This window comes from Leucoraja erinacea, chromosome 40 (assembly GCF_028641065.1).
Source record: "Leucoraja erinacea ecotype New England chromosome 40, Leri_hhj_1, whole genome shotgun sequence".
Classification (NCBI taxonomy): domain Eukaryota; kingdom Metazoa; phylum Chordata; class Chondrichthyes; order Rajiformes; family Rajidae; genus Leucoraja; species Leucoraja erinaceus.
In genome coordinates this window covers 3932737-3956896 of record NC_073416.1, presented here as the reverse complement: position 1 = coordinate 3956896, position 24160 = coordinate 3932737, and the positions used below count along the sequence as shown (strand labels likewise).

Below are 24160 nucleotides of genomic sequence, written 5' to 3'. Positions count from 1 at the left end.
CACTCCAAAGACGTACAGGTTTGGAGGCCAATTGGCTTGGTATCAATGTAAATTGTCCCCAGTGTGTGTAGGATAGTGTTAGCATGCGGGGATCGCTGGTTGGCGCAGACTAGATGGGCCGAAGGGCCTGTTTCCATGCTGTATCTCTGTAATATCTTCCAAATTGAACGCAGGGGAAGGTGATCTGTCCGGGATTGATTGCTCTGCCAATAGATACATTAAATCAACAGCAGAATGTGAGGTTTGCCAGATCAGTCTGGTGAATGTTGAGGAGAACAAGCTTTCTAACAAGGGCCATTTCATGTCCATATCCCCACAGAGGAGACACACGGCTCTCTGCTGACACCTTGTGGTGTTGGACAATATAACAAGCGGCAGAGATTGCACCCATTTCATGCCACTGACCTGATAGCCGCTCTCTGTGTGGGCAGCAACTGTAGATGCTGCTTTACACCGGAGATAGACGGGGGAGAGTTGGGGGGAGAGGGGTCTCCAGTTTCCTCCCACACTCCAAAAACATACAGGTGTGTAGGTTAATTGGCTTGGTATAAATGTAAATTGTCCCTCATGTGTGTAGGATGGTGTTAAGTGTGCGGGGATCGCTGGTCGGCGCGGACTCGATGGGCCGAAGGGCCTGTTTCCAGGCTGTATCTCTAAACTAAACAAAACTGATACGGTTTGGTTTTAATAAGACCAGGTCTCGATAACAAATTCATCAATGACTATATAAAACGCAGACACCTTTAGTTAGTGTAAAATGAGTTATAATTTCAACAGTTTAAAGGTGGATTTGTGGTGCGGGGCTGGCTCGAAGGGCCGAATGGCCTACTCCTGCACCCATTGTCTATTGCACTAGAATGCACTTCAGCCTTAGTTCAGGGAGCATTTCTTAAACAGCAGCAAACTGCGATCCCAGTTGGTGTTCCCAAAACACCGAACCAACTCCATGTTGCAGTCGGCAACGAGGAACTGCTGAATCTTCTGGGCCACGTCCCCTTTGATGGCAAGGGTCTTGAAGTGATCGAAGGTGTCGTGCCCGAGCTTGCGCAGCCGGCGGGCGGCCGAGCGGTAGCACTTCCAAGGCTGCGGCTCGATGAGCAGGGTCCGGCAAAGCCCCGACATCCAGAGCAGGAAGTCGAGCAGCCCGCGGTCTCCGTGGTGGAGGTGGATCCACATGGTCACCGACATGCAGAAGCAAATATCAAACGAGGCGCGCCGCCACCTGTCCAAGTGGGGCCTGAGCGCGGCCTCTCGCCAAACAGGGTCCATCACATCCAGGGTGATGTACCTGATGGATTCGGGATAAGGATTGGAATCTGTGGCCCGTTGAATCAGATCGGGATCAATGTCACAACCAAGCAGCTTCAGGTCTTGTCCCAGCTCACACAGGTGCTTGTAGACGGCCACACTGAAATCCTGCAGAGAGATTTATTTAGACAGCGTTTTACTTGCAACGTACAAGAGCGCAGATATAATGAACCAAACATTTCAAACAGAACGGCAAATGAGCCATGAACCACGGTACCCAGCTGAAGAAGGGTCTCAAGCCCAAACGTCACCTGCTCCTCTTCTCCAGAGCCGCTGAGTTGCTCCAGCACTTTGTGTCTATCTTTGGTGTGAACCAGCATCCTCAGCTCCTTCCTACATGACCCAGTTGAAATGCCGGCTCGACGAGAAGGGGTGTTGTAGAATAGAGAGACTCAAGTGTACACAGTTCCCTAAAAGTGGCATCACGGGTAGACAGGGTGGCAAAGAAAGCAAAGCAATATTGGCAACACAGTGGCTCAGCTGGTAGACCTGTTGCTTCACAGCAACAGAGAGCCAGATTCGATCCTGACCTCAAGTGGTGTGAGAGTGTGAGAGAGTGGAGTTTGCATGTTCCCCGTGCCTGCGTGGGCTTCCTCCGGGTGCCCAGATTTCCTCCAACATCTCATAGATGTGTGAATGGGAAAGTGGGACAATTGAGAACTAGTGTGAACAGGTGATGGTGATCCATATGGACTCGGTGGGCCGAAGGGCCTGTTTCTCTGCTGTGTCTTTCAATGAATCAAACACTGAGTGAGAGTTGAACAAGACCTTTGGTTCCCTCCCACCCTCTCCTCACTTCCACCCCACCACCCCCCTCCCTCACACTCCCCCTCCCACCCCACCCCCCCCCTCACACTCCCTCCCACCCCACCCCCCCCCCCACACTCCCTCCCACCCCCCCCCCTCACACCGAGATCGAGGTTAGTAGGTTAATTGGCATCTGTAAAATTGGAAATTATTCCTAGTGTGTGTCAGACAGTGCAGCTAGTGTATGGGGCAATCGCTGGGCAGCATGGACTCAGTGGGCCGAAGGGCCTATTTCCGCACTGTATCTCTAATTTCTAAAAACAAATGCTTAGGAATGGAAATCTGTTAACCAGTAGGATAAAGGAGCTGGATAGATAATCCATAAGAAAATGACATTCAAAGCATAACGACATGAGATTAAATAGACAACTACCTGCAACCTCTGGCAACGACCTGCAACCTCCGGGAACCGCACGGAAACCTTGGGTGGGGCGCAAAGTCTCCAGAGGTTTCCGTTCAGGTTTCCTAAGTGGGGCAGGGGCATTACGTTGCAGTAAAATTTCTTGGGGTGGGAGATTGCAACCTTCACGTGGTCCGCCCTGTTTCAACGAATGCAATCAACCTGGCGTGCACAATCAAATAAGATCAAATAGACTAAGTTGTCCTACAACTTTGGGCTGTGCACGCCATACGCAAGAATATGAAGCAGCTTTGAATAACCTTGGCTGTTCTAAATACGCTGTCATGAGAACATGGCTCAGAATCACACAAACAGAATTACATTGGCATTTCTTGTTGCCATTGACCCATACACTGGCTGGTAAAGACACCCCACATCAGGGTGCCTTTACCAGTCAGCAAGAAAACAGACACGGACTTGCACTCAAATTTCGGACAAGTTTTCTACACTAAACCCAATACTGCTGCCAGGATTCCAGGGGAAGTGAACCCAAGAGGGGAGACCATTGTCAATGCGAATGACCTTTGCCCCCGTGGGTGGACTGGATTTGCCAAATTCAGCTTGCACGGTTGGGCCAAATCGCCAACAGAAAGAGCTTGGTAGAAGAGAACCGGGCAACATTACTGGCGAGAGGCCCGCAGTGAGACTCGAGGGAAGCGAATCAATTGACTGAACGGCAGATGAACTTTTATTCACTGGAGTTTAGAAGGATGGGGGGGGGGAATCTTAAAGAAACATATAAAATTATAAAAGAACTGGACAAGTTAGATTCAGGAAAAATGTTCCCAATGTTGGGCGAGTCCAGAACCAGGGGCCACACAGTCTTAGAATAAAGGGGAGGTCATTTAAGACTGAGGTGAGACAAAACTTTTTCACCCAGAGAGTTGTGAATTTGTGGAATTCCCTGTCACAGAGGGCAGTGGAGGCCAAGTCACTGGATGGATTTAAGAGAGAGTTAGATAGAGCTCTAGGGGCTGGTGGAGTCAAGGGATATGGGGAGAAGGCAGGCACGGGTTATTGATAGGGGACGATCAGCCATGATCACAATAAATGGCGGCGCTGGCTCGAAGGGCCGAATGGCCTCCTCCTGCACCTATTGTCTATGTTTCTATGATGGCTGGTTTCAATACCAGAGTTGTTTCACAGTACACTAGGAATAATGGGGAGCTTCCCCCTCCTCCCTGCAACTGAGGAACTCCCTCCACCTCCAGTTTAAATTCAATTTGGAATATTTTGGAGGACTAAGAAACCAAGAGGGAGGGAGCGCCTCTTGCACCCTGTGGCGAGTGGGGGGGGCGATGATGGGCATCTTTGAGGCAGCCACACAGTCAATGATCTCCTCGCCCCCGGGCCCCGGGCAGAGAGATGCCTCGTACCCCAGTGTTGCAGCCCACGTCCAGCGCCAGCGACCCCGCTCCTCCACCGCCTCCCGCAGCCAATTCCGCCGCTAAATCGGCGGCCGGCAGCAGCCGCAGCCTCTCGGCCGGTGGGTTGAAGCGGTAGTAGTTGGTGAAGTTGCCGTACGGCGCGGCTCCGGGCTCCGAGCCGCCATTCTCCGCCGCCTCCTCCTTCTGCCGCCCGCCCTGCGCCTCGTCCATGGGGGCCGCCATTGCGAGTCCATCGCGGAAACGGGCCCGCCGAGCCGCGCAGAAAGGTTCCGGCTTCTCTCCTCCCACCACCTTTATACCAAAGAACCTATAGCTCTGCTATAGGATCATTGCTTTATACTCTTCAAAATAACCTTCCAGATTTCCAATAAATATACTATCACAAGAGAATGGCACAGAATGGCACGAACAGAGTGAAATTGTTTTATTCAGATTCAAGATTCACGATTCAATTTAATGGTCATATGTATCAATGAAGGTACAGTGAAAAGGGTTTAAGAAGGAACTGCAGATGCTGGAAAATCGAAGGTACATTGTATCTCTAAACGAGACTAAAACAGTGACCACTGCACCGATGCATGAAATCGTGGTGCAGGAGTAACTGCGGTGGTGCATCGTTGCAACTCTGGCAGCTCAGCAAAGCTCCACTGATACCAACCTTTAACATGAGGTAGATAAAGGCATTGCTACAAAATAACGTTGGCCATGACAAAAACACTGCCAGGAGCCACTCATGTCTTTCCTCTCTCTCCCCTCTCACGAGAGGAATAGATCGGGTAGAGTCTCTTGCCCAGAGTAGGGGAATCGAGGACCAGAGGACACGGGTTTAAGTTGAAGGGGAAAAGATTTAATAGGAATCTGAGGGGTGACTTCTTCACACAGAGGTTGGTGGGTGTATGGAACAAGCTGCCAGAGGAGGCAGGGACAATCCCAACGTTAAAGAAATAGTTAGACAGGTACATGGATGGGAAGGGAACCAAACGTGGGCAGGTGGGACTAGTGTAGCTGGGACACGTTGGGCCATGTGGGCGAGTTGGGCCGAAGGGCCTGTTTCCATGCTGTATCACTCTATGACTCTCAAGGCCCTCCATGTTCACTCGTTTGTTCCATGTCGACTTTACAGACAGGACAATGCTAAGCCTGAAGCCATTGACTTGCGCAGGTATCAGTACTTTCCATTTCAATGGTGGACAAGGCAGGAGGTCAGGCAATGATACCTCCCGGGAAGTCGCTCCACAAACCTTCCTCTGCTGTTCCATTGTGTGAGCGATTCCATCTTCCTCTCCCTTACAGAGGCCGGCCTTGTTGGGGACAGACAATAGACAATAGACAATAGGTGCAGGAGTAGGCCTTTGATCATGGCTGATCATCCCCAATCAGTTCCCCGTTCCTGCCTTCTCCCCATATCCCCTGACTCCGCTATCTTTAAGAGTCCTATCTAGCTCTCTTTTGAAAGCATCCAGAGAACCTGCCTCCACCGCCCTCTGGGGCAGAGAATTCCACAGAATCCACAAACAGGACACAATAGGTGACATCGTTCCTTGTGAAAAGCCATTGCGTCTTCAGATTTCACGATGCAGGGACATTGGGGGCATGCAAGATTAAAGGGTGCAGATGAATTTAAAAATCCAACTGCAGTTTGAAAGGAACAAGGTGTGTGCTGGGATGCAAGGTGTGGGATTAACCTTAACGGCATCAGTCGTCCCAAAAGGCTTTGTGCCCAGAACAGGGAGTTATATTTCACGAGACCTCAGCGCTCGTTAATAAAATGGTAAAGACACACAATAAAATCATTCATTCGCAGAGCTACGCAGCACATTTGGAGGCCCTTCAGCCCGTCGATCCAACGCAGGATCGTAGCAGGAGTTACGGAATTGAGTCCACTTTTCTCACATTCACAGTCGGGCGGCACGGTGGCGCAGCGGGTAGAGTTGCTGCCTCACAGCGTCCAGAGGCCCGGGTTCCATCCTGACTACGGGTGCTGTCTGTACGGAGTTTGCACGTTCTCCCCGTGACCGCGTGGGTTTTGTCCCACACTCCAAAGACGTGCAGGTTTGTAGGTTAATTGGCTTTGGTAAAATTGTAAATTGTCCTTAGTGTGTTGTGTGTAGGATAGTGTTAGTGTGCGGGAATCGCTGGTCGGTGCGGACTCGGTGTGCCGAAGGGCCTGTTTCTGTACTGTATCTCTAAACAAAGTTACACACATGCACGCACACACGCTCCAATAAAGCAGATTTATACCAGAGCACGATTTTGTAACTCTTCAGCGATAATTCCTGGGCTACACTGAGTCTAGACTCAATGCTGCAGTGACTCAGACAGCATCTCTGGAGAGAAGGAATAGGTGATGTTTCGGCCTTTCTGTGTCCACCTTTGGTTTAAACCAGCATCTGCAGTTCCTTCCTGCACTGTGAGGCAGTGGTTCTACCAGCTGTGCCACCATTTCCTGTACAGAACAATAAGTGGATGAATGATTGAATGAGTCAAGGTATGCAAAGAGTCACCACATAAAGGGCCCCGACACAGTTACAAAGTACCCCCACACGGGCAATAGTGTGGCACCCCTGGCATCCCCCCTGAATGCCGGGCAGAGAGAGACAAATGCAGTCGGCAAATGCAGCAAAATCTTTTTTTTTTTTTTTTTTAATTTGCGCCCTGGCTAGCGATCAGGTTGCGAAAGTGACATTTGCGCAGCGGGCGGGTAACTGCACGGGAGAACGCGCCCTAACCTCCCTTCAAATAACAACCTCGCCATTCCTCACGCTTCCCAAAACCTGGCCCTTCACAGGCAGTGCAGTCCACAGAGTGGCCACATGGTGCTGTGGTCACTGCTTCAGAGAGAGAGATCACACAATGGCCATCGAGGGTGATGTACTCTGTGTGCCTCTCTCCATCTCTCTCTCTCTCCCCGTCTCTCTCTCTCTCCCCGTCTCTCTCTCTCTCCCCCTCCCTCACTTTCTCCGTACCTCTCTCTCTCTCTGTCTCTCTCCCTCTCCGTCTCTCTCTCTCCCAGTCCGTCTTTCTCTCTCTCCCTCAATCACTCACTCCGTCTCTCTCTGACTGTCTCTTTCTCTCTCCCTCTCTGTCTCTCCATCTCTCTCTCTCCGTCTCTCTGGGTGAAGAGAAGAAATCAAAGTATTCAACTCCTCCCAGGGCAAAGAAATCGGTTTGAGAATCGCTCCCCTCAGGCAGCTGGAAGGCGACTAAAATTCCTGTCGGTAATCGCCATGCACTCATTAATAATACTGGAGCAAGGAAGTCGAACTGGCAGTTGACTCAAGCTGTGCTGTGCCACAAGGATAGACACAAAAAGCTGGAGTAACTCAGCGGGACCGGCAGCATCTCTGGAGAGAAGGAATGGGTGACGTTTCGGGTCGAGACCCTTCTTCAGACTGAGAGTCGGGGGAGAGGGAAACGGGAGATATAGACAGTGATGTAGAGAGATATAGAACAAATAAATGAAAGATGCAAAAAAGTAACGATGATGAAGGAAACAGGCCATTGTTAGCTGTGTGCTAGGTGAAAATGAGTTACAGACAACGAGACTCAACACGATGACTTTGAAGCTGGTACGATTAGGGTGGGGGAGGGATGGAGAGAGGGGGAAAGCAAGGGTTACTAGAAGTTAGAGAAGTCAATGTTCATACCGCTGGGGTGCAAGCTACCCAAGCGAAATATAAGAAGCTGTCCCTCCAATTTGCACTGGGCCTCACTCTGACAGTGGAGGAGGCCCGGGACAGAAAGGTCGGTGTGGGAATGGGAGGAGGAGTTAAAGCCTTTGGGAACTACAAGGAAGCAGGCCTAACCGTAAAGAATTAGCGCTGGAAGCCCAAAATACACAAGCCTATGTACTGCAGCCATGCGTCTAGCTAGAAGCTTGTGTAGATCGACCGTAGACTAGATTCACAGTTACAGTCACACACAAAATGGGTCGAACCATTAGGAAATTACAGGAATTACACTGGAATGACTGGGTTTCAGCGAGGTCCCTTGCTTTAGCTCTAGATGCTGCTGTGGCTGGTGGATTTTTATGGGACTAGAAGCCACCCGATGGTCTATGTGAAGTCGAGGTGATCGGTTGCGGCCCTGCTCATTCTCTGCTGGAACCAAAGATCTGCAGCATGAAGGTGAAGATGTAAACGATGTCCAAGTAGAGGTTCAGCGCCCCGAAGATGTACTCCTCAGGGCTGATAGCATAGCGGCGATTTCCGATCAGAAGCTGCGTGTCAAAGGCCAGGAACTGCAGGGGAAGAAGCAAAGAGGCATCTCGTGTTCAGTTTGGAGATACAGTGCACAAACAGGCCCTTCGGCCCACCGATCCCGCGCCGACCAGCGATCCCCACACACACACACACACCAATCCTGAGGAATTCCCTGCGTCAGAGGGCGGTGGGGGGCGGTTCTCTGGATACTTTCAAGAGAGAGCTTAAAGATAGCGGAGTCAGGGGATATGGGGAGAAGGCAGGAACGGGGTACTGATTGGGGATGATCAGCCATGATCATATTGAATGGCGGTGCTGGCTCGAAGGGCTGAATGGCCTCTACTCCTGCACCTATTGTCTATTGTCTATTGTCTACACCCTGGGGACAGTTTTTACATTTATTCCAAGCCAATTAACCTGCAGACCTGCACGAGTGTGGGAGGAAACCAAAGTTCACGGGGAGAACGTGCAAACTCCGTACAGACAGCACGGCCCATCAAGTCTACTCCGCCATTCAAACATGGCTGACCCATCTCTCCCTCTCGACCCCATTCTCCTGCCTTCTCCCAATAACCCCTGACACCCGCACTAAGAGAGAGTTAGATACAGTTCTTAGGGCTAACGGAATCGAGGGATATGCGGTGTTTACTAGTTTCCCCAATGTCTCTGGTGGGATTCGAACTCCCGTCTCCAAGTCAGTAGTGCGCGCCTATGAATGGGGGCACGCTGTAAGAAGGCATCGCAAAGCTGACCTTGCCTCAGCAGCAGGTGGGACAACCCTTTCCCTCCAAAACCTTTAGAACACGATGAAAGAGGCCTTGTTGGATGGAGAGCCGGGGGAGCCTACACTGGTAGTACAAAGTCCGTAACTTTAATGGCAAAGTACAAAAACGCCATGCAAACGGCTCACCATTGTAAAGATGATCGCGCCCAGCACGGCATAAACAGCGTGAAGCCAGGGAATCTGAAACACAAAACAAAAGTGCCTTTAGTCCAGACTTCTAGTTTTTTAAAACAAGATTGGCATTAAGAATAAGGGGTCGGCCATTTTGGACTGAGATGAGGAAAAACGTTTCCACCCAGAGAGTTGTGAATCTGTGGAACTCTCTGCCACAGAGGGCAGTGGAGGCCACAATTCATTGGATGTTTTCAAGAGAGAGTTAGATTTAGCTCTTCGGGCTAATGGAATCAAGGGATATGGGGAGAAAGCAGGAACGGGGTACTGATTGTGGATGATCAGCCGTGATTATATTGAATGGCAGTGCAGGCTCGAAGGGCCGAATGGCTTCTACTCCTGCAACTATTGTCTATGTTTCTATTTATTGACAACCACAACGCAGAACAATGGCACACGCCAGTAATAATGGCAGCCATTGGTCCACATTGGCAGCAACGGTCTCCGCCATTGGCCACTCTTGACAATAGCGATGGCAGCCATGTTACCAACGGTGGCAGCCATGTTACTAATGGTGGCCTTAATTCCTGGCAAACCTTCCTGCCATGTTCCCCACCACGGTTTCGCAGACAACAGACAAAGCCATTAGAGGGCGGCACGGTGGCGCAGCGGTAGTGTGGGCGTGAAGAGGCGGGGGGGGGAAGAGACCGACTTACATAGTGAAACGGCAACACAATGGCCAGGACAAGTCCGCTGATGAAGAGGACCAGCAACAGGACGAACAGCACACCTTGGCAGGAGGTGAAGTCAAACTGTAAAAGAGAGAACAGCCCCGTTCACAGATTTCCGCCTGCTTTCAAATTATCTCAACAAAGTCCTCCACATTGCATTCCTTCTAATCATTTAGTTTAGTCTACAGATACGTGATCGATGGCTGCCCTCGACTCGGTGGGCCGAAGGGCCTGTTTCCCTGCTCTGTCCCTAAACTAAACGAGTTGCGAATTGTGAAGCTAGAGGAAAGAATGCAGGTGGAAGGGGAGGGAGGGGGGGAGAAATAGATGTGTCCTGGTTGGGTACGGGGGAAAGAGGCGGGGGAGGGGAGGGGGGAAGGAAAAGTTTGTGGGGGGGGGGGGAGAAAAGGAGTGGAAAAAGGGCGTTTTGCTGATCGTAAACTCAGCAGATCCAGAATAGCAGCGACACAGAGGCCCAGCGGGTAGAGTTACTGCCTCACCCCGCCAGAGACCCGAGTTTGATCCCGTGATCCCCATCCCCCTTGTCCCATTTTCACACCTTACACTTCCTTATCTCTGTATGTCCCTCTCCCCCCCGACTTCAGTCTGAAGAAGGGGTCTCGCCTCAAAACGTCCCCAGAGACCCGCCGAGTTACTCCGGCCTTTTGTGCCTATAAACTAAACTAAAGCTAACATCAAAAGGGAGCTGTGACGGGGGACAAAGTGAGGGGGTCGGACTCTCGGAACAATCGTACCTTTGTCTGGAAGCTGAATATTGTCACGGCAAAACACACCAGTGCTGTGATGGCAAAGCATAGCAGGACTGACTTTGTGTTGTAGTAGCTGGAAAAGAACATGAAGTGAGATGAACACAAGAATGACTGGGAACTATCTTGATAGCTGTCCATGCTTTCTTAAAGGTCGTCCACCCGACCTGCCTCCTCTCAGGGCTGTATGTATCAAAGACCCTATAGCGGAGCATGATAGACCACTCCTGCGAAATGCAATGGGCTGACGTGCAGTACGCAACGCAGCAGAACGTGGGCCTTTTTTCCATCCATTTCCGTAACCGGACCCCACCCGACTCGCAGTGTAATCAACGTTGCGGGAGAACAGTTTGTGTTAATAAATTAAAATTCTGAAAATGAGGAGAAGATTTTTACCAAATAACTTTTATTTTTACGAGGATGTTTTTTTTAAATAATAGAGCGATTGTTTCTCTTTCTTTCTTTCTTTCCTAGGGTCTATTTCTTAACTTTCTTCTCTAACTCTCTCTCTCTAAAGGGCTCTCTTTTTCCAACACTGTCCTGCACATTGTATTGTATTGTATAGTATATCTTTATTGTCATTTCCTGAGTATTCGCATACCCAGAGGAAACAAAAAAACGTTGCTCAACCAGTGTCCATTCAGTGTGCATGAAAAAATAAATAGAAATAAAAAATACATGTATCATGAACAAATTTAACACTCTACTAAACATTCACAGCCGTTCCGACCGGCAGCGGCACAACAGTGGCTCTGCTGCAGTGTGGAGGTTTGTGCGCGATACTTGGCAGGGGGCAAAGTCCATTTAACAGTCTTATACCCTGTGGGAAGAAGCTGAGGAGCATCCTGCTGGTTTTGCAGCTAATGCTCCTGTACCTCTTCCCAGATGGCAGGATGGAGAAAATGTCATGCGATGGGTGGTAAGGGTCTTTGATGATGGAGATGGCTCTGTTGATACATCTCTTCCTGTATATGTCCAGCAGGAAGGGGAGTGGAGCACCAATAATCCTGCTTGCGGTCTTCACTATCCTGTCTAGTTGGTGCCGTTCGTACGCCTTGCAGCTCCCGAACCAGAACATTCACCACTCTTTCTCACTTTCCTTACTTCTTTTATTTCCATATTTCTTAAAGCTCAAAAAATGAAGGGGTACAACAAATGTAATAAGATATATGTGGTGTGTATTACTGTAACTTAATGTACTTCTAATTTAAAAAATAAATAAATAAATAAATAAATAAATTAAAATTCTGAAAATTAGAAGGTTTTTCCAAAGAACATTCATTTTTTTAGGAGGATGTTTCCGTAACCGGCTTCCGTCTCCGCACTAGTATCCAATGGGATCTTTGGTGCGGAGACGGAAGCCGGAAGCCGGTTACGGAAATGGGGCCAAAGATTACCCATGAATCTGCCCATGACCGTACCACGTCTTTTTCATCGAGTGGGCTATCTTGCTCGCTAGAGGATCTTTGGTGTCTATGTGTGTGTGTGTGCGTGCGTCCAAATCAATGCCCCCCCACACCGAAATTCACATCCCTTCCCCTCTCTCTTTTGTCCTAAAGTAACCACCCCACAAATCAAAGATAGACACAAACCAACCTCCCTTCCATTGACTCCACTTACACAGGGGACAGCCGTGAGAAAGGAAAGTGGGGAGAACAAAGGAGGATACTGTGTGACTTTATTGCTGCCCTTTATGTGGCCACTCTTTGCATACCTTGCGTATGCAAAAACAAAGAACATCGCCGTGGCAATAAAGTATTCATTCTTTTATTCACCTTCACGCTGCCTCGGCAAGGCCAGCAGCGCAATCAAGGACCAGTCTCACCCCCTGTCACTCCTTCTTCCCCCCTCTCCCATCAGGCAAGAGGTACAGAAGTGTGAAAACAAACACACACACACCTCCAGATTCAGGGACAGTTTCTTCCCAGCTGTTATCAGGCAACTGAACCATCCTACCACAGCCAGAGAGCAGTGCTGAACTACTATCTACCTCTTTGGTGACCCTCGGACTATCCTTGATTGGACTTTGCTGGCTTTACCTTGCACTAAACGTTATTCCCTTATCTATGCATCTGTACACTGTGAATTGTTCAAAGTCCTTTACATTTCATTCCTCCTCATCATTTCGTTTAGTTCAGAGATACACGGTCGCTGGTCGGCGCGGACTCGGTGGGCCGAAGGGCCTGTTTCCGCGCTGTATCTCTAAACTAACAGTGAACAAACTAGAAAATAGTCAACATTTAATCTCTGCACGCCCATGCAAATACCAGGCAGGATGGGCTGGCAAACCAGAGCAGTAGATTGTAGAAAGACGGAACTGCAGGTGCCGGTTTGCCAAGGAAAGACACAAAGTGCTGGAGTAACTCTGCGGGTTGGGCGGCATCACTGGAGTACGTGAAGGGTCCCGCTCTGAATCATCACCTATCCATGTTCTCTAAGGATGCTGCCTGACCCTATGTTTAAGGTGAGGGGGGAAAGTATTAAATAGGAACCCGGGGGCCATCTTTTTTTTTTACACAGAGGGTGGTGGGTGTATGGAACGAGCTGCCGGAGGAGGTGGTTGAGGCTGGGACTATCCCAACGTTTAAGAAACAATTAGATGAGGGCGGCACGGTGGCGCAGCGGGTATAGTTGCTGCCTCACAGCGCCAGAGACCCGGGTTCCATCCTGACTACGGGCGCTGTCTGTACGGAGTTTGCACGTTCTCCCCGTGGGTTTTCTCCGGTGCTCCGGTTTCCTCCCACACTCCACAAAGACGTGCAGGTTTGTAGGTTAATTGGCTTCGGTAAAGATTGTAAATTGTCCCTAGCGTGTGTAGGGTGCGTGGATCGCTGGTCGGCACGGACTCGGTGGGCCAATGGACCTGTTGCTATCTCTACGCTATATCTCTAAACTAAACTAAAGATCGGTACATGGAAAGGACAGGTTTAGAGGGATATGGGCCAAACGCAGGCAGGTAGGACTAGTGTAAATGGGGCATGTTGTTTGGCGTGGGCAATTTGGGCTGAGGGGCTGTTTCCACGCTAAGAAGCAGCTTAACCGATTCAGCTGGTTTAAACCGTAGACACAAAATGCCAGAGTAACTCAGCGGGATAGGCAGTGTTTCTGGAGAGAAGGAATGGGTGATGTTTCGGATCGAGACCCTTCTTCAGACCCAACCCGAAACGTCACCCATTCCTTCTCTCCAGAGATGCTGCCTGTCCCGCTGAGTTACTCCAGCATTTTGTGCCAATCTTCAGTTTAAACCAGCATCTGCAGTTCCTTCCTACACATTTCGACTCTGTGACCCGCTGAGTTACTCCAGCACTTCCTTTGTGTCTTTCTAATGCCACAGATGGCCTGATCAAGGGGCATTCACTTCAAGGCAAGAATTACATTGTTTTAAATGATTATTTTCAAAAAAAATACCTCGAAATAAATCCAAGCATGCATGCCAAACTTGCAGTCTTTGGAAAGCATTAAACACAAAAGGAAAGCAGTTAATAACTGCAACATGCAGCATGCAGCATGCAGCAAGAAGTGACTGCATGGTTGATTGTTAGGGTACCTTGACATCAGTCCTGTCATGCAGGACATAGCCAGGGTCTGCGGAGTGATTAGAAAAAACATTGGTTAAATATACACAGACACCAGAGCAAACCGCAGTTGAAGCTGCCTTGAAGCAGTTGAAAAAAACCCGATAATGTTCCTTGATCTCCGTCCCCTTTGTCCTGTCTTCACACCTTACACCTCCTTATCTTTACACTTCCTCATCTATGTACCGCCCACTGCCCTGACATCAGTCTGAAGGAGGTGGTGATGGTGCCTGCCCCACAAAGATGGTGCCTGTCCCGCTGAGTTTATCTCCAGCTTTCTTGTGTCTGCCTTTGGCTTTTTTTGGCCAATCATCCCTGTCCCGCCTGCAATTGGTCCAAAACGCCGCAGCCAGACTCCTGACGGGCACCCGAAAAAGGGACCACATCACCCCGATCCTGGCAAAACTCTCTCCACTGGCTCCCTGTGCAGTTCCGAATCAATTTCAAGCTCCTCCTCTATGTCTACAAAAATTGCCCCCACCTCCATCAAAAATCTGCTAACCCACTATACCACCTCCAGGTCCCTCAGATCGGCCGACTTGGGGCTACTGAACATCCCGCGGTCTAGGCATAAGCTCAGGGGCGACCGTGCCTTTGCGGTTGTAGCTCCTAGACTGTGGAACAGCAGCATCCCCCTTCCCATCAGAACTGCCCCCTCCATCAACTCTGAAGTCGAGACTTAAAACCTATTTCTACTCACAAGCCTTTCTTGAGATCCTCTGAGGGAGCGCTGTATGTATGTATTTATGTATGTATTGTTAGATCTCTGTACCACTGTATGTAGCATGTTAGAGACCTCTTCCACCCCTGCAACGGACTGTTCCAGCCGCTACGGTCAGGCAAACGCCTCCGTTGCCATGCAGTGAGAACGGAGAGGTTGAGAAGGAGTTTCTTCCCAGAGGCAATTCGGACTGTAAACGCCTTTCTCACCAGGGACTAACTACAGAACGTTTTTCCTTCTATTATTTATTATGTAAAAAGAATATGTGTGTTATGATTGTGTTTATAATTTGTTTGGTTGTTTGGTTGTTTGTCTTTTGCACAAAAGTCCACGAGCATTGCCACTTTCATTTCACTGCACATCTCGTATGTGTGTATGTGACAAATAAACTTGACTTGACTTGACTTGACTTGACACTGATGTAAAGCACTTTGGTCAACGAGAGTTGTTTTTAAATGTGCTCTAGAAATAAAATTGACTTGACGACCCGACTTAGGGATGGCGGTATAATTGCTGAGGAAGTCGCGGGGAACTGCAGGGCAGAGGAAGGTTGCAAAGCGAGCGGCAATACTTACAAAAATGGTCAACAGAATCAAGTTCCATGGGAAATATCTCCTGCAAGACACAAGAACAGGTCAGGGTTAACCCACACAATTATCACGCCAGCTCAATCTCCCGCTTGCCAAACCATCTCAACTCCCCCTTCCCACACTGACCTTTCTGTCCTGGGCCTCCTCCACTGCCAGGGTGAGGCCACACACACACACACACACTGGAGGAACAGCACCTCCCTCCCATTGACTCCATCTGCACCTCGCGCTGCCTCAGCAAGGCCAGCAGCATAAGATCTTCACTTTCCTCCCACACTCCAAAGACATGCAGGTTTGTTGCTTCATTGGCTTGGTGTGAATGTAAAAATTGTCCCTGGTGTGTGTGTGTGTGTGTGTGTGTGTGTGTGTGTGTGTGTGTGTGTGTGTGTGTGTGTGTGTGTGTGTGTGTGTGTGTGTGTGTGTGTGTGTGTGTGTGTGTGTGTGTGTGTGTGTGTGTGTGTGTGTGTTTGTGTGTGTGTATTTGTGTGTGTGTGTGTGTGTGTGTGTGTGTGTGTGTGTGTGTGTGTGTGTGTGTGTGTGTGTGTGTGTGTGTGTGTGTGTGTAGGATAGTGTTCGTGTGCGGGGATCGCTGGTCAGTGTGGACTCGGTGGGCCGAAGGGCCTGTTTTGGCGATGTATCTCTAAACTACCCTAAATTAAACTAAGAAGGGTCCCGACCTGAAACGTCACCTATCCATGTTCTCCACAGATGCTGCCTGACCCGCTGAGTTACTCCAGCACTGTGTGAAACGTCACCTATCCATGTTCTCCACAGATGCTGCCTGACCCGCTGAGTTACTCCAGCACTCTGTGAAACGTCACCTATCCATGTTCTCCACAGATGCCGCCTGACCCGCTGAGTTACTCCAGCACTCTGTGAAACGTCACCTATCCATGTTCTCCATAGATGCTGCCTGAACCGCTGAGGTACTCCAGCACTCTGTGAAACATCACCTATCCATGTTCTCCACAGATGCTGCCTGACCCGCTGAGTTACTCCAGCACTCTGTGAAACGTCACCTATCCATGTTCTCCACAGATGCTGCATGACCCGCTGAGTTACTCCAGCACTCTGTGAAACGTCACCTATCCACGTTCTCCACAGATGCTGCCTGACCCGCTGAGTTACTCCAGCACTCTGTGAAACGTCACCTATCCATGTTCTCCACAGATGCTGCCTGACCCGCTGAGTTACTCCAGCGCTCTGTGAAACGTCACCTATCCATGTTCTCCACAGATGCTGCCTGACCCGCTGAGTTACTCCAGCACTCTGTGAAACGTCACCTATCCATGTTCTCCACAGATGCTGCCTGACCCGCTGAGTTACTCCAGCACTTTGTGTCCATTCTTTTAACCTAAACGCTGGCTGTATTGAGCAGAGACACACAATCCACACACCTTCTCAATCATCATGTTTTAAGTCAAACTGAGCCGCAGTTGACCAAAACACTCGGCCAGGGTGAGAATTACCTTGGTCCACTACAGCACGCCAGGGTCAGGTATGTAACAAAGAAGATGACACTGGAGAGACAAAGAAAACAGGAGTGTTGAATGCACAGGAGCGAAATTTCAAAACATATATATATTGTAATGAGATATATGCAGGATGCAAGGATTCACACCAATGAACAGATCCTGAAGAGCACGTAATCATTTATTAAAGCAAAATACATATAAAATATAGAAAACTATCAATAAAGTAGCAATGCAAAATAACAAGTCTCAAGCCACTCGATAGAACTTCAGAGGAGGAGAAGTAGGGCCTCCGGCCCATTGAGTCAACATTCATATTCATAAGTTCATAAGAGTAGAATTAGGCCATTCGGCCCGTCCAGTTCACTCCGCCATTCAATCATCACTGATCTATCTCTCCCTGCTAACCCCATTCTCCGGCCTTCTCCCCACAACCCCTGACACCCATACTGATCAAATTCTTTCCTGCAGCAGCATGATAGGCCTGTACAACTGGTACCCAATAGATAACATCATAAAGACACCAAATACAAGCTCGATAATTTGGGGATAGCGCAGCGGTAGATTTGCCGCCTTACAGCGCCGGGGATCCGGGTTCAATCCTGACTACGGGTGCTGTCTGTACGGAGTTCGCACGTTCTCCCCGTGACCTGCGCGGGTTTTCTCCGGGTGCTCCGGTTTCCTCCCACACTCCAAAGACGTGCATGTTTGTAGATTAATTGGCTTCTCCCGAGTTTAAATAAAATCAAACTCGTGGTAAGCACGTGGAATGTACTCAGCGGGTACGTCGGAGCTCGGGGGCGTCTCTTAGTGGCTCGTAACGCTAACGGCAGGCACTCGGGAAGCGCGGTAAGCTCGTGAAGACTCGTGAAGATTTTTCAACATGTTGAAAAATGTCCACGAGAGCCCCGAGTACCTACGAGCGGCCATTACCGTAAATCTCCGAGTTAGAATCAAGGGAAACTCGGGGAGAAGACAGACAGACAGACAGACAGACAGACAGACAGACAGACAGACAGACAGACAGACAGACAGACAGACACATACGCACGCACGCACGCACGCACACACACGCACAGTATACTGAAGCTGGTACGCACTGCATTGTACACACAAGGACATAAATGATTCACACTTACTATGAAGCCCAATACCAGCCAGGATTCGCCTGAATGTAAACCTTGACAGGGTTGCTGTACACAAAAGGAAAAGAAATAGCACAGTTATTAAATATAATATCAGAGGGAATAATCTGGAATGGGAATACAGAGGTAACAAAAGACAGGAGCAGGAGTAGGCCACAAAGCCTTCAACCTCCTCCGCAATTCAGTAACATTACGTTGGGCGTCACGGTGGCGCAGCGGTAGAGTTCCCGCCTCACAGCGCCAGAGACCCGGGTTCCATCCCGACTACGGGTGCTGTCTGTACGGAGTTTGCACGTGCTCCCCGTGACCCGCGAGGGTTTTCTCCGGGTGCTCCGGTTTCCTCCCACACTCCAGAGACGAACAGGTTTGTAGGTTAATTGGCTTCGATAAAAATTGTAAATTGTCCCCAGTGTGTGTAGGATAGTGCTAGTATGCGGGGTGATCGCTGGTCAGCACGGACTCGGTGGGCCGAAGGGCCTGTGGCTGCGCTGTATCTCTAAACTACATCTATCTCCAAACTGGACTGGCCCAGGACTAACTTGAAGTTACAAAGTGCGCAATTTGACTAAAAAAAAAATGTCAATATCAAAGTGATATTCTAGAAACTGATTCAAGCCAAATAACTGTGTCTTGCTTGTTCATGTTTGCAGCAGTGTGTCCCGTTTATATCAACGGGTCGATGGTTGAAAGGGTCAAGAGCTTCAAATTCCTGGGCGTGCACATCTCTGAAGATCTTTCCTGGTCTGAGAACACTAACGCAATTTTCAAGAAAGCACATCAGCGCCTCTACTTCCTGAGACGATTACGGAGAGTCGGTTTGTCAAGGAAGACTCTCTCGAACTTCTACAGGTGCACAGTAGAGAGCATGCTGACCGGTTGCATCGTGGCTTGGTTCGGCAACTTGAACGCCCTGGAGAGGAAAAGACTACAAAAAGTAGTAAACACCGCCCAGTCCATCATCGGCTCTGACCTCCCTTCCATCGAGGGGATCTATCACAGTCGCTGCCTCAAAAAGGCTGGCAGCATCATCAAAGACCCACACCATCCTGGCCACACACTCATCTCCCTGCTACCTTCAGGTAGAAGGTACAGGAGCCTGAAGACTGCAACAACCAGGTTCAGGAATAGCTACTTCCCCACAGCCATCAGGCTATTAAACCTGGCTCGGACAAAACTCTGAACATTAATAGCCCACTATTATCTGTCATTTGCACTTTATCAGTTTATTTATTCATGTGTATTTACGTATATAATGGTATATGGACACACTGATCTGTTCTGGGGGGGGGGGCTGTCGGGAGGAGGGGGGGGGGGGGGCTGTCGGAGAGAGAGGGGGGGCTGTCAGGGAGAGAGGGGGGGGGCTGTCGGAGAGAGAGGGGGGGCTGTCGGAGAGAGAGGGGGGCGGTGAGGCTGCTACCACGTGCCGCGGCGGACAGTACACAGCGCAGTCCGTTGAACGTTCGGAACGTTGTCGGCGCCAGAAACGTGACTCTTAGGCGAGGTCCGTTAGTTTAGAGATATCACGCGGAGACAGGCCCTTCAGCCCACCGAGTCCGTGCCGACCAGCGATCCCCGCACACTAACATTCTCCTACACACACACACACACACATTAGGGACATTTTATTTTATTTTTACACCAAGCCAAATAGCCGACAAACCTGCACGTCGTCGGAGCGTGGGAGGAAAGCGAAGATCTCGGAGAAACCCCACGCCTGTCACGGGGAGAACGTGCAAACTCCGCACAGACAGCACCCGTGGTCGGGATGGAACCCGGGTCTCCGGCGTTGCGAGGCAGCGACTCTACCCGCCGCGCCACCGTGCCGCCCTGCGCGATTCTACCGGCTCGTGAGCAAACACAAAGCATGACACGGCAATGGAGCAACATTGGAAGCCAATGAATGGATGAGCAGCACACGCTACACGGACAAAAACTGTAACCCTCCTCTCCCCTCCCCCCGCCTACCAGAAGGTGAAGAGGGCGATGATGGCGGCTGTGAAGGAGAGCTGAACCATCAGGATAATGTAGACCTGCGGAAGGGGGAGGAGGAGAACATAGAACATCAGCCTCTGCCAACGAACAGCAAAGAGAAACCAGCGCTAGGCCTCGAGGTGACACTGAGAGAAATCAGCAGCCACATTTTCACCAACCGCTTTCGAACTCACATAGAAATAAATAAAGGATTTCTCTACCGCCTGGCCACCGTTCTGACCCCCCCCCCATCCGGTGTTTAACCCCGTTACCTTTCTGATGAAGATCCGTCGAACGTTCTTGTCGTCCCAGCTGAACGAGGAAAATATCTCGCTCTCTCCGGAGTAGCCCCCGCTTCCATAACTGGGGCTTCGGCCTACAGAGAGAGAGAGAGAGGTGGAAAATATTCCATAAGTTCAAAGGTTGAACAGTTGAACAGAGGGATCTGGGTATAACCGTGCATAGTTCCTTGAAGGTGGAATCTCATATAGATAGGGTGGTAAAGAAAGCTTTTGGTATGCTAGCCTTTATAAATCAGAGTATTGAGTATAGAAGCTGGGATGTAATGTTAAAATTGTACAAGGCATTGGTGAGACCAAATCTGGAGTATGGTGTACAATTTTGCTCGCCCAATTATAGGAAGGATGTCAACAAAATAGAGAGAGTACAGAGGAGATTTATACTAGAATGTTGCCTGGGTTTCAACAACTAAGTTACAGAGATAGGTTGAATAAGTTAGGTCTTTATTCTCTGGAGCGCAGAAGGTTAAGGGGGGGACCTGATAGAGGTCTTTAAAATGATGAGAGGGATAGACAGAGTTGATGTGGACAAGCTTTTCCCTTTGAGAATAGGGAAGATTCAAACAAGAGGACATGACTTCAGAATTAAGGGACAGAAGTTTAGGGGTAATATGAGGGGGAACTTCTTTACTCAGAGAGTGGTAGCGGTGTGGAATGAGCTTCCAGTGGAAGTGGTGGAGGCAGGTTCATTGGTATCATTTAAAAATAAATTGGATAGGCATATGGATGAGAAGGGAATGGAGGGTTATGGTATGAGTGCAGGCAGGTGGGACTAAGGGGAAAAAAAAGTTGTTCGGCACGGACTTGTAGGGCCGAGATGGCCTGTTTCCGTGCTGTAATGGTTATATGGTTATATGGTTCGAGCAGCAGAATGAGGCCATTCGGCCCATCGAGTCGACTCTGCCATTCAATCATGGCTGATCTGTCTCTTCCTCCCAACCCCATTCTCCTGCCTTCTCCCCATAACCCCTGACACCCGCACTAATCAAGAATCTATCCATCTCTGCCTTAAATATATCCATTGACTTGTGGCCTCCACAGCCGTCCGTGGCAACGAATTCCACAGATTCACCACCCTGTGACTAAAGAAATTCCTCCTCATCTCCTTCCTAAAAGAATGTCCTTGAATTCTGAGGCCGTGACACTCCTAGAAGCTCTGGAGGAAGAGAAGGGACCCTTCGTCAGACTCTGACTTCACAAATTAATCTGAAGAAGGGGCTCGACCCGAAACGCCGCCCGTTCCTTCTCTCCAGAGATGCTGCCTGACCCGCTGAGGTACTCCAGCATTTTGTGTCTAGCTTCTGACTTCTCCAGACTTCAGAGAACAAGGGGCAGCAGAGGGGGGGGGGTTGGGGCTGGGTACTGAGAAGCACAAGTCCCGAGAGGCCGCGACTGCCAAGGCTGGACTTACTGGGATCCACGTAGGCCCAGCTGGGGTGCATGGGCACCGAGGTAGAGGGGCTGTTAACCTTGCAGCTTGACGTGGCCTCCTCGTAGGTGGGTGGCGCAGTCACGGGGTCCACAGGCTCCTGTTTCTCGGGGTCCACCCCCTGTTCGCCATCTGTGTTCGCCGTCTTGCCCATGGCAAAGAGCTGGGGGCACAAAACAGAAAGCACAGCTAGACGCACAAATCGCCAGAGGAGTAGATCGGGGTGAACGCACACAGTCTCTTGCCCAGAGTAGTCCCACTCCCAGTCCCCATGTTATAGGAAAGATGTTGTCAAGATGTTGGAAAGGGCGCAGAGAGAAGATTTACGAGGCTGTTGTTGCCAGGACTGGAGGGTCTGAGTTTATAAGGAGAGGTTGAGCAGGTTGGGTTCTTGACCTGACCTTGAAGGCCCGTTGTCGTGGCAACATAGAAGGGGCTGCCAGGACTTCACAAGGCTGGGTTCTTGACCTGACCATGAAGGCCCGTTGTCGTGGCAACATAGAAGGTGCTGCCAGGATTTCACAAGGCTTGGTTCTTGACCTGACCATGAAGGCCCGTTGTCCTGGCAACATAGAAGGTGCTGCCAGGACGTCACAAGGCTTGGTTCTTGACCTGACCATGAAGGCCCGTTGTCCTGGCGATGATGTGGAGTGTTGCCAGGACAATACGAGGATGTTGCCAGGACTTGAGGGGCTGAGCTATAGGGAGAGATTGAGCAGGTTAGGACTCCATTCCTTGGAGCGCTGGAGGATGAGGTGGGGAACTTATAGAGATGTAGAAAATCATGAGAGGAATAGATCAGGCTCGACACACAAGGTCTCTTGACTAGAGTTGGGGAATCGAGGACCAGAGGACACAGGTTTAAGGGGACTATCTTGATTCGGACAGGTGTCAGGGGTTATGGGGAGATGGCAGGAGAATGGGGCTAGGAGGGAGGGAGAGATAGAACAGCCACAATTGAATGGCGGAGTAGAGTTGATGGGTCGAATGGCCTAATTCTACTCCTTATGACCTTATGCTGGTTTAAACCAAAGACAGACACAAAATGCTGGGGTAACTCAGCGGGACAGGCAGCATCTCTGGAGAAAATTAATGGGTGACGTTTCGGGTCGAGACTCTTCGTCAGGCTGAGAGTCAGGGGGGGGAGAGGGAAACTAGAGGCAGGGAACCGAATATACACCACCGAATATGGCCGGCACCAGATAAGCACCTAGCATTGTCATTTTTAACAAACTAACTAATTAATAAATAAATAATAGGTGTAAGAAAGAACTGCAGATGCTGGATGAAATCAAAGGCAGTAGCAAAATGCTGGAGTAATTCAGCGGGTGAGGCAGCATCAGTGGAGAGAAGGAACAGGTGATGTTTCAGGTCGAAACCCGAAACGTCACCCATTCCTTCTCTCCATAGATGCTGCCTCACCCACTGAGTTACTCCAGCATTTTGTGTCTACCCTCTCTCTTCCTCCTCCTCCTCTCTCCCCCCCCTCTCCTCTCCCCCTCTCTCTCTCCCCCCCCCCTCTCTCTCCCCCCCTCTCTCTCCCTCCCTCCCCTCTCTCTCCCCCCCCTCCTCTCTCTCCCCCTCTTCTCCCCCCCCCCCCTCCCCTTTTTCCTCCCCTCCATCCCCTCCCCCACCGTCTCTCCCCTAAACCCCCCTCCCCCCTCCACACACCCCTACCCACTTCCCTCCACCCTCCCTCCCCCTCCCTGCTCCCCATCTCTCCCCCCCCTCCCCTCATCTCACCCCCCTCTCAGCACACCCTCTCTCTCCCCCCTCCCCCTCCCCCTCTCTCTCTCTCTCTCTCTCTCTCCCTCCCTCTCTCTCTCCCACCCTCACTCTCTCTCCCTCTTTCTCCCCCCCTCTCTCCCACTCCCTCTCTCTCCCTCACTCCCTCTCTCTCTCTCTCTCTCTCTCCTCCCCTCCTCCCCACCTTCCCCCCCCCCACCCTCCCTCTTTCTCCTCCTCTCCACCCCCCTATCCCTCTTGCCCTCTCTCTCTGTGTCTCTGTCTCTCTCTCTGTCTCTGCCCCCTTCTCTCTCTGCCCTCACTCTCTACCCCCTTCTCCCCTCTAGATGTGACTGCAAGTTGGGGGCTATGCGTCAGTAGATAGGGTGGTTATGGGGTAAAAGGAGCAAATGAATAACATTAATATAATATCAAGGGGAGTAATTAGCGTGAGTGCGAGGGGGGATAGTTAGTGTGTGTGACACGGCATGCCGCCGCCTCCCCCCCCCCCCCCCCACACCCCCCACAACCGCACGTTGGGGGAACAGACCCAACGGGTCTGCACTTGGTCTAGTTTTATATGTATCTATAAGACCCCCCCCCCCCCTCATCCTTCTAAACTCCAGTGAATACAAGCCTAGTCCTTTCAATCTTTCCTCATACGACAGTCCCGCCATCCCAGGGATCAATCTCGTGAACCTACGCTGCACTGCCTCAATCACATGGATGTCCTTC

General features: G+C 50.3%; 2 protein-coding genes across 3 annotated transcripts in view; both read right to left on the bottom strand.

The window, feature by feature from the left end:
- Nucleotides 1-750: 750 nt before the first annotated feature.
- LOC129714765 (RNA 5'-monophosphate methyltransferase) lies at nucleotides 751-4157 on the bottom strand. The gene is made up of 2 exons (XM_055664596.1): nucleotides 3892-4157; nucleotides 751-1416 (listed from the first exon to the last, which is right to left on the bottom strand). The coding sequence occupies exons 1-2, from the start codon at nucleotides 4123-4125 to the stop codon at nucleotides 871-873; spliced, it is 780 nt and encodes a 259-aa protein (XP_055520571.1). The 5' UTR covers nucleotides 4126-4157; the 3' UTR covers nucleotides 751-870.
- A 123-nt stretch (nucleotides 4158-4280) lies between these two features.
- The window catches only part of LOC129714764 (protein lifeguard 2-like), a 22335-nt gene continuing 2455 nt past the window's right edge, over nucleotides 4281-24160 (bottom strand). For both annotated transcript variants that reach the window (XM_055664593.1, XM_055664595.1), the window contains exons 2-12: nucleotides 21683-21863; nucleotides 20245-20348; nucleotides 19967-20031; nucleotides 17996-18049; nucleotides 16854-16904; nucleotides 15370-15409; nucleotides 14046-14083; nucleotides 10487-10574; nucleotides 9717-9812; nucleotides 9016-9069; nucleotides 4281-8143 (exon numbers count right to left, since the gene is read on the bottom strand). In XM_055664593.1, coding sequence (XP_055520568.1) covers nucleotides 7994-8143; nucleotides 9016-9069; nucleotides 9717-9812; nucleotides 10487-10574; nucleotides 14046-14083; nucleotides 15370-15409; nucleotides 16854-16904; nucleotides 17996-18049; nucleotides 19967-20031; nucleotides 20245-20348; nucleotides 21683-21863 — 921 coding nt within the window. In that variant the 3' untranslated portion in view covers nucleotides 4281-7993. The remainder of the gene's footprint in view (nucleotides 8144-9015; nucleotides 9070-9716; nucleotides 9813-10486; nucleotides 10575-14045; nucleotides 14084-15369; nucleotides 15410-16853; nucleotides 16905-17995; nucleotides 18050-19966; nucleotides 20032-20244; nucleotides 20349-21682; nucleotides 21864-24160) is intronic.

Excerpts from the sequence above, each read along its gene's own strand:
- LOC129714765 (XM_055664596.1), bottom strand. The coding sequence starts at position 4,125 with ATGGCGGCCCCCATGGACGAGGCGCAGGGCGGGCGGCAGAAGGAGGAG. Across the intron at positions 1,417-3,891 it reads ACGTGGGCTGCAACACTGGG|GATTTCAGTGTGGCCGTCTA; the intron begins GTACGAGGCATC and ends ATCTCTCTGCAG.